Source organism: Telopea speciosissima, chromosome 8 (assembly GCF_018873765.1).
Source record: "Telopea speciosissima isolate NSW1024214 ecotype Mountain lineage chromosome 8, Tspe_v1, whole genome shotgun sequence".
In the NCBI taxonomy this organism is placed as follows: Eukaryota; Viridiplantae; Streptophyta; class Magnoliopsida; order Proteales; family Proteaceae; genus Telopea; species Telopea speciosissima.
Window position 1 is genome coordinate 59,173,478 of NC_057923.1, and position 9,968 is coordinate 59,183,445.

At 38.3% G+C, this 9,968-nt stretch overlaps 1 protein-coding gene across 1 annotated transcript; it reads left to right on the forward strand.

Annotated features, from left to right (window-relative positions):
- The first annotated feature begins 10 nt into the window (after positions 1–10).
- LOC122672499 (disease resistance protein At4g27190-like) lies at positions 11–7,136 on the forward strand. Its single transcript, XM_043869961.1, has 3 exons — positions 11–2,353; positions 6,857–6,952; positions 7,080–7,136. The coding sequence occupies exons 1-3, from the start codon at positions 11–13 to the stop codon at positions 7,134–7,136; spliced, it is 2,496 nt and encodes an 831-aa protein (XP_043725896.1).
- Positions 7,137–9,968: the final 2,832 nt, after the last annotated feature.

Genomic DNA, 9,968 nt, shown 5'->3' on the forward strand with positions numbered 1-9,968 from the left:
ACCAGCAGCTATGGAAGGCCACAATAATAATACATCATCACCAATTGATCGTACTGTCCAGAAGATATTAAGTTGCATAAGGGATGATGATGATAGGCATAAAATTGGGTTATGGGGTATGGGCGGAATTGGGAAGACCGTTACAATGAAGGTCCTACACAATTCACCCGAATTAACAGCTATGTTCCAAATGGTTATTTGGGTAACTGTGTCCAAAGATGGAGGAAGAGGAGAAAAAATAATTAGAAAGGTACAAAAGGATATTCTTAAGCGTCTAAAATTGCAGTTTGATGATGATGATGAGTCTGTTGAAAGAAACGCCAGCAGAATATTTCAAGGATTGAGAAATATGAAGTATTTGCTGCTTCTAGATGACTTGTGGGAAACATTGGATTTGGAAATCATAGGAATCCCCAACCCAAGCAGAGAAAATGGATGCAAAATGATAATAACGACTCGGTCCATGGTTGTCTGTAACAAAATGGAGATTGATAAGACAATTAAAGTTGAAGTCTTATCTAAAGAGGAGGCGTGGAATTTGTTTCGGAAAAAGGTTGGTGACGTTGTGGATTCATCAGAGGATATAAAAGAAATAGCTGCACAGGTCGTTGGAGAATGTCGAGGTTTGCCACTTGCCATTATTGCAATTGGAGGGTGCTTAAGAGATAAGAATGGGGTAAGTGAATGGAGAAATGCATTGAAGGAGTTGAGATCAAATAAGTACGAAATTATTGATGAGATGGAAGAATCTGTGTTTAAGATATTGAAGTTCAGTTACGACCAAATAAAAAGTAACAATATCAAGAACTGCTTTTTATACTGTGCTTTATACCCGGAGGACTATGGGATTCCAGTAAAAGAAGTTGTACGACGTTGGTTGGCAGAGGGTTTCATTGATGATGATGGTCGTTATTTTTCAAGGTTGGATGATGCATGTGATAGAGGGCATGCTATAATAAATTACCTAAAAGATGTTTCATTGTTGGAAGATGGCAACGACTCATGGAGTCGGTATGTCAAGATGCATGACGTGATTAGAGATTTGGCATTAATGATCACTTCATCATCAGCATCATCATCATCATCATCATCATCATTATTGTCTGCTCATCATCAGATGGTGTTGCAAGAAGAGGATGTTAATAATCGGTTCTTGGTTAGGACAAATATGGGAATAAAGGAGCTCTCAACTGAGGAAGAATATTATTGGAGACAGTCCCAGAGGATCTCATTGATGCGTAATGAAATTGGCAATCTACCTGAGAACCCCAGATCCCTCTCACTTGTGACGTTATTTTTGCAGGAGAATTATGGAAGCTTGACTAGAATTCCAGAATCATTCTTCGAGCATATGCACAATCTTCGAGTTTTGGACCTGTCACACACTGATATCAAGGAGTTACCATCTTCTGTTTCCAATTTAGTAAGCCTTCGAGGATTATATCTCCTTGAGTGTCGTTATTTGGTTACTCTGCCATCCCAAATAGGGAATCTGAAAAAACTTCAAGTGCTTCACTTAGGATGCAGCTATGGCAAGTTTGAGTACTTACCTATTGAAATTCAGCAGCTTACGCTCCTTAGAAGTCTGCAAGTGAAAACTGGAGGGATGGTGGTTCCTAATGGGATTATATCAACCCTCTCTCTGCTTGAAAACTTGAGCCTACGTGTGCCTGATCATTCTCCAAAGTATGAAGAAAGCATTGTGGAAGAGGTGGGTAGCTTAAAGCAACTAACTCAACTTGAGTTTCAGTTTGGAACATTGGAAAGTTTTGAGCATTTTGTACGTGAAAGTTATCCATGGAAAAATCAAAGCTTGAAATCATTTCAGTTCACTTTGAATTGCAGCAATGAAGAAGAAAGAGCATCATTCTCAATTTATAAGCCATATTTACAACTGGTGGGAGATAATTACACACCCAGCAACACTGCAATTGCAGAGGTACTCCATCGGGCCAATGGTTTCGGTTTAGTAAGCAATCACACTAATTGTCAAGGGCTGTTGGATTTTGGCTTGAAGAACTTGAGTCAGCTGAAAGAATGTTATGTTCGTGAATGCAAGATGATGGAGATCATCATCAACATCAATAATGGAAATCATTATGATTTAAGTGCTACTTCTTCAACAACAACTCCTCCATGTGCAGTTTTACCAAACTTGGAATACTTGGAAGTTAGTGATATGCCAACTACGAGAGCCATTTGGGAAGGGCCAATGCCACCAGGAAGCTTCAGTCGTTTATCAAGTTTAATTATCTGTGATTGTGCAAACCTGAGAAATATTTTCACATGGGGCATACTCCAACAACTTTCAAACCTTGAAAGACTTGAAGTCTCGCGCTGTGATACCATCCAAGTAATAATAGTGAATGAAGAAGAAGAAAAAGGTCATGATAATGATGATGATGATGATGTTGTTCTTCTCCCAAAATTGAAGTATCTCTATCTTGAGGGACTAGACAAACTAGAAAGGATTTGGAAAACAGTTTCTTTTCATCCCATCATGGCGCCATCCTTAGAAACGCTAGCAGTTGTCTGGTGTCCAGATCTGAAGAGTCTGCTCCCTCTGAGTTTGGGGGTCTCAACATCCAGCAGTACTACTACTACTACTCTAAGGAGTATTGAGGGCCATACCAAATGGTGGGAAGCATTGGAATGGGAACATGATGGGATCAAACAACAACTCCAACCTCTTTTCGTTGAAAGGCTCGATCCTTGGGAGACACTTTTGAGTTCAGGGGAGGGGAGAGTTATTACCCAATACCCAGGGGAGGGGTTTGTCATTCGGGCATCATAGAGGGGAGAGGGGAGCAATTTACCCTAAATAATAACTAAGAATTAACTGTATGTACTGAATTTGAGTCTCTAAGTACCAGTTGTGTATATGTAGTGAGAAGGCACTCAATATACTGATGACAGTTGAGTGATCTTTGCATTTTTGAGTTTTAACCCTTTTCCACCCAGAGCATTCGAATCTAGAATTTAGTGTGGTTGTTATAACTTCTGTAGTGTAAGGGGTTTTTGGTTCTTTGGAATGAACTCCCCGAATAGAATTCAGTTGATCATTCACAAGCCATCTTCTTGGATCAGGTGGCCTTCTGTAGCCCAACCCAATACTAATTTTCAAATACTGGTTGTGTCATTTCTTAAGTCATAGGGTCTCCATTCCACTATTTGGAATTTTCTTTGGATAGTCATTAGAGCAAATTAACATTGATGCTTATACCACCTGGGTATCTTTATTTTGTCTTCTTTAATCTTGTATGGGATGGGTATGGTTCCAATAATTGGAAACGGATCACCGAATCAGATTGGAATCAGTTGGATTTGATTCCCGAATATTCTTGCCAATTCTCGCTTCAAAAAATCAGGTTTTTTTTCTTTTTTTTTTCCTTTCTAGTGTTCAGGTCGATTCTGACTGATTCTAGGTTGATTCCAGCCTACTCCGGCAACATTGAAATCGGTGGAAAATGATTTGGTTAGAAATTTCACTCCACCAACAATAGGGTTGGGACTCTGAACAAGTTCCTAAAGGAATTTTTATCTCCGACAATTCTGACACCCTCCAATTCCCCTGCAATCCCTCACATGGGAGCTGAAATGACCACTTACCCACTGCCTGGACACACTTCCCAAGGCAGTGGGTAAGTGGTCATTTCACTCCCATGTGAGGGATTGTAGGGAATTGGAGGGTATCAGAATTGTAGGTGATAATGATCCCTAGTGCACTTGGTAGCATGTGGTGTGTGGAAGCCATTGCTACTAGGAGTCTGATGCAGGCCCAACCCATGTCATGAAGGCCCCAATTCAAAATCATGCCCAAGATCCAACTCAAGTCCCAACACCAACTCTTGGTCTAAAAGGAATCAAAGATCAAGGCCAACAAAGTGGCAGCCCAAAGTTGTCACCAAAATTTTACATGTGCACATATATCAAATTCAAAGGTATTTTTGGGTTATCAAAAATGTTATTTAGAGAAAACCCAAAGAATAAAAGATGTAGTCATTTGAGACTGCTTTGAAATGGCTTTTGAATCATGTCAAACGGTGTAACGATAGCAATAATGGAAGAACACACACGTCACACACAGACAAAACTAGTTATGTGGTTCGGCCAATGTGCCTACATTCACGGGGATGATGTATGTTCTTTGATCGATGGAGTAAACAGGAATACAAAATGTTTTTCTGCTTAAACGTCTCTTACTATCCTTAACCCTAAATACCCCAAGCAACTATGAAAAAAAGGCAACAATAATAGGGACGAAGTTACAAAAATAACCCCAAAAAATAGTCCAATCGTCAGAAGTCAAGACACCAAACCTCAACAAACGGAACTTTATTGAAGGAGATGTGATTTTTCAACAGAGTACACGCAGTCTAGTCCACCTACCCGGGTTCTAGTTCATTTTTTGGACTAAATCTCTCCTTGGACCTAGCCCAACCTCCATAAAAGAGCCTATATGTGAACCCAACCATTTACTAAGCACCCCTCCTAGTTGGCATCTTTCGATTGAGTGATTCTCCATCTCCTTAACGTTGCTCTTCAATTTGTTAGTGCAGAATGATCTGGTTTTGGATGAAATAAAAACATTTGAAGTTTGAATCAAATTTATTTGCTCTTCCTCCCATTAGAATTACAGTTTTCTTTACTTTAAGGATTCGAGGGTCGTGAGTGCTAAAATGAGATATTCCTCTTTGCATTTTTCTCAATTACACTTTGACCCCCTCTAGTTTGCAAGAAAATTACTATTACACCCCTATCGTTAGTGTCCGTCTATTAAATGGTGACATGGCTTAGTAATATTTTTCGTAATCCCCAAACTAGCCCTGGTTCCTTGTGAGATGACCCTTTTACCCTCTTTCTTTTTCTTCTTCCTCTTCCTCCTGCATCTCCGATTGTGATAAAATACACATACAGGGTAATTAGGAAGTTTAACCGATTCCAATCTACCGAATTAAAAACTGTTAAAAAAACACAGATTTTGAGAAATCTTTACTTATTCTTTCAAGTCAAATTTCAAGGGTTCTAATCGATTCCAATTTCAAGGATGCAAGAAAGGCAGAATTTATTGAAGGAATTCCCAGAACAAAGGCAGTATTTATCTTACACTTAGGTGAAGGTGTCAGATATTGGCATAATTGTTAGTTGAAAGGGGACTGTATAGCCTTTGTTACGTTAAAAAAGCACAGGAGGTTTTCAATGAAATGAAAAAGAGAAGATTTACACCCGACCTCAGGACTTACACGATTCTCTTGGAGGGTTAGGGCCAAGAACAAAATGAGGTCAAGCTGAAAGAAGTATATACGAAGATGGGAGATGAAGAGTTGAGTTGAAACCTGAAGTTGTCTCTTATGGGATTATCATCAATGCTTTCTGTAAGATGAGGAAATACAATGAATTGCAGCTCTGCCGTTTGAACAACATTCTAAACACTTAGAACAGAGGCAATCATGGCGGAGGCGATGGAAGAGGATAGATAGATATGGGTGTTTTAGGTTGAAGAGGAATAAAGGGTAGCTTTTATTTATGATGTTTTAGCACAAGGGTAAAATAATCTTTTCCAAACTAAAACTAACAGCAGGCTAACACCATCAGCCAAAGGAGGTCTAGGTGTAATTGAGGAAAATTCAGGGAAAGAATGTGGAATTAGACCATAGTACAAGATAGGGGCCTGCATGCTAATATGAGAGATGAAGAGTTGAATTGATTTGTCACCTATGAGATTATCATCAATGCTTTCTGTAAGCTGAGGAAATACAATGAATTGCAGTACTGCCGTTTGAACATTGTAAACACTCAGTGCAGAGGCAGTGGCGATAGCAATATTGGAAAAGGAAAGATAGATATGGGTGTTTTAGGTTGAAGATGAATGAAGGTAGCATTATACTTTTATTTTTGATGTTTTAGCACAAGGGTAAAATAATCTTTTCCAAACTAAAACTAACAGCAGCAGACTAACACCATCAGCCAAAGGAGGTCTACGTGTAATTGGGGAAAATCCAGGGAAAGAATGTGGAATTAGGCCATAGTACAAGGGAGGGCCATGCATGCCAATATGAGAGATGAAGAGTTGAATTGAAACCTGACGTTGTCACCTAGGAGATTATCATCAATGCTTTCTGTAAGTTGAGGAAATACAATGAATTGCAGCTCTGCCGTTTGAACATTGTAAACACTAAGAGCAGAGGCAGTGGTGGAAGAGGAAAGATAGATATGGGTGTTTTAGGTTGAAGATGAATATATGGTAGCATGTATTTCTGATGTTTTAGTACAAGGGTAAAATAGTTTTTTCCAAACTAAAACTAGGCTAACACCATCAGCCAAAGGGGGTCTAGGTGTAATTAGGGAAAATCCAAGGAAAAAATGTATAATTAAGCCATAATACAGGGGAGGGGCATGTATGCCAATATATTGACACTTGAACAATATAATGTTTCTAAATATCCAAATCCAACAATGTGACTGTTTTCCGTGTGTAAATCTTACTCAAAAGTTGACCAAACAAAAAATCCAACCCATCTTTCCACTGCACTTGCATTTTTTGAAAAAAATAAAAAAAGTTAAAATGAATGTTCAATGAATCAAATGCAGCCGCCATGGCCCACAAGAAGCAATCACAAGAAATTTCATTTCCTTGTGCAGTTTTAAGGGGAGGGGAGGGGAGGGGAGGACATCATCTTAGAAGCCAGTGTTTTTGGGTTTTATTGCTCTTCTCCCCGTCATCTCGTCAGTCGTCAGGTTATGTGTTTCACTTGCAACTTGGGGCTTCTTCTTTATGTTCTTTCTGGTTTTTTCTTTTAATCTCTATTTCTTGTACATTACTTCACATTTGTCATTCTTAATTTTTCTTTATTAGAGTGTTGAAAGAAAGGTCAGCATCTCAGAAGCAGAAGCAAGTGCTTTTTTCTGTTTTGTTTTTGTATTGGGTTTCATTGGTCCTTTCCATAATCAGGTAAATCATTCATTCATCCTTAAAGCTTAGGGGCTCTAGCTTCTTCTTGTTCTTTTCTGATTTCTTCGAAGTATCCTTTTCATTTTCATTGCTTTATTTTGATTATTCTAAATATTTTCATTATTAGAGATTTCTGAATTGCAAGAAGTGTAAGCGTTGGGAGAAGAAAGCCACTTTGAAATAAGTGGTCAATCTAAACCATTCCTTGGATAGCCAACAGTGGAGATCCCCACATCATCTTTCCATATGGCACAACTAGGTATGCATCCAAGAAAACCTTTACTTTATAATCATTTATATTTTATAAGTTTGAGTTGAGAGAGCTAATCACAGTCTGAAACAATGATTCAATTCATATTTGGATAGTAACCAACCAAGATCACTTATAGATCGTTTCACATAAGCTAGGTTCATGGAAGTCATTCTAGTTATAGTTTTGATGATACAAGGCTGGTATCAATTGCAAAAATATGGAATGGTTCAACATCAATTGGGGGGGGGGGGGGCTAATTTCAGTTTTGCCTTGAATTTGAATTTCTAAGATAGGGATGCCTTGAATTAGATAATATATCAAGTTCAGTTTACACTATGTGGCCTGAAATGCAAATCCAAACAGCACATCTCATCAATGATCCTTTGATCTCTATATGCAAGAGGTTCCTCTGCCTACCTACATGGGCAATGTATTTTTCAAATTAAATTTTTTTTTTGGCCCCATTTACAGAATCAGATAGGGAAAGTAATTAGCCTAACAAATTCCCGCCCCTTGACGCAAATGGGAGGAACTACAAGTGGCAAGTTGTGGCAAGGGATTCCCAGTCTTTTGGATTTTCACACATGTACAATGATCTTGTCCATGTGAAAATACATCCACCAACCGTGTTGCAGTCTTCTATCAAGTTTTCTTTTTTCACGGATAAGTAACTAGATTTCATTGTAAAAGATGTAAAAAAGAAATATTTTACAAACCAACGAGCCAAGAACAAAGAAAGAAGTAGAAACAACAACTTGAAAACTATACTAGAAGCAGCAAAATCAAACTATGTTGGAATGGGATATTCTCCCATGTAAATATCATCTCTCTTGTACCAACCTTTGCTAGTTCATCAGCTGTAGAGTTAGACGATCTTGGACAGGAGTAGAACAAGGTGTCCAAGGCTACCTTTCTTACTCTTACACATTGAATTAGACTTCAAAGTCTCCATAATCCTCTCATCTCACCCACCATCCATCTAATGCCAAGTTTTGAATCTTCCTCCTCACTAATGATTCAGCCCCAATTAAAGGGCTCTTAGCTCAGATTTTGTTGTTTGCATGGGCTTTCACTGTCCCATCTGATCACTTTTGGTTCTGCTCCCTTATAAATACAAAATAGCCTTGAATTACAAGAAGTTGAAAAAAGGAAGACTCTTCTGGAGAGGGCTCATCATGGGCTTGCCCATTCAACTTTTATGCTTCAAAATTGCACCATTTAGGCCTTACTTGATGATTTTCGGAAATAATCCTCTGTTCATGATATTTTTTTGCTCACGTTTTACTTTCAAAAAGCATGAAAAGACTTGTACAAATGTAGGCTTGTAAATAATACATGGGATTTGATGTTATATGCACTATTCAAAGCATGTGAAAAACTTAAACTAGAATGTGGCATGAGCATATGATCTTTTTTCTGGCCTAGCCCGCAACCTTAATAGCCCAGCCAATGCCCTGAAATTTTTGGGTGGGCTCCAGCCAAGCTTGCAACCCTAGAATAGATGGCATCTCTTTATAAATCATCATCATGCCACCCATCTAAATGAAGTTTCATTCGGTAGTTGAGAGGAAGGACAGCAAATCAGAAGCTAGTGTTATAGGGGGCTTTATTGCTCTTTCTTCCAATTATCAGCTTAAGTATGTTATGCATCCATTCTTATAACTTAGGGCTTCTTGTTCTTCTGGTTTCTAATATCTATTTCATGTTCACTGCATAATATTTATCATTCTCACTTTTTCTTTATTAGAGTATTGAGAGGAAGGATAACATCTCAGAAGCAAGTGTTTTTTGGTTTTATTGTTCCCTCTCACATAATCAGGTAAGTACTATGCATCTATTCTTTAAGCTTAGGGGCTCTTGCTTCTTATTGTTGTACTTCTAATTTCGTTGAACTATTTTATTTTTATTATTCTCAATATTTCATTACTAAAGATTTCTGAATTGCAAGTAGTGCAAGTGTCGGGAGAAGAAATCCCACTATGTACAAAACACTTAGTTGTGCCATGTGGCATGTTGGATGGGGCTAAAATATTTTGTTTGACAAATGAAACACATGGTACCCTAGTCATTTGTCAAGTTTCGGCCCAACGGGAGTTGGCTAAGTGGGAAAATAAAGCATAAAAAAATTCAGGACTACCAAGAGGATGCATGCAATTGCATGCCTATACATGGGAGGGCATTGAATTTGAATCCGAAATTTAACAAGTGGTCAATCCAGACCATTCCCTGGTTATCCAACAGTAGCAATTGACAGTCATTCTTCCACATGGCACAAGTAACCGTGCTAGCATTCCATAGTCCAAGAAAAATTTAACCTTATAGCCATTATATTTTAGAGGTTATAAAGTGACAGCTAATCACAATCTGAAACAATGATCTAGTTCATATATGCACAACAACCGATCCAAGTCACTTGTAGATTGTTCCACATGAGCTATGTTCATGGATAACATTGTACCTTATAGTTTTGATGACCATGCAAGGCTGGTACAAATTGCAAAAACAGGCTAGTTTTGGTTAACCTAGGGCAACTCAGCCATTATCTGCCAAGCTCGCTAAAACCATAAAATATGGAATAGGTCAACTTTCAATTGGTCCTTTTTTTTTTTTTTTTTTGAGGAAATTACTCCCCTTTCCCATGACAAGCCCTTCCCCTGCATATTGAGTAATAGCTCTCCCCTCCCCTAAAATCAAAAGATTCTGTCAACCGTACCCATTCCGTAAAAAATCTCTGTTAAGTGATGACATCACCCTAAATATATT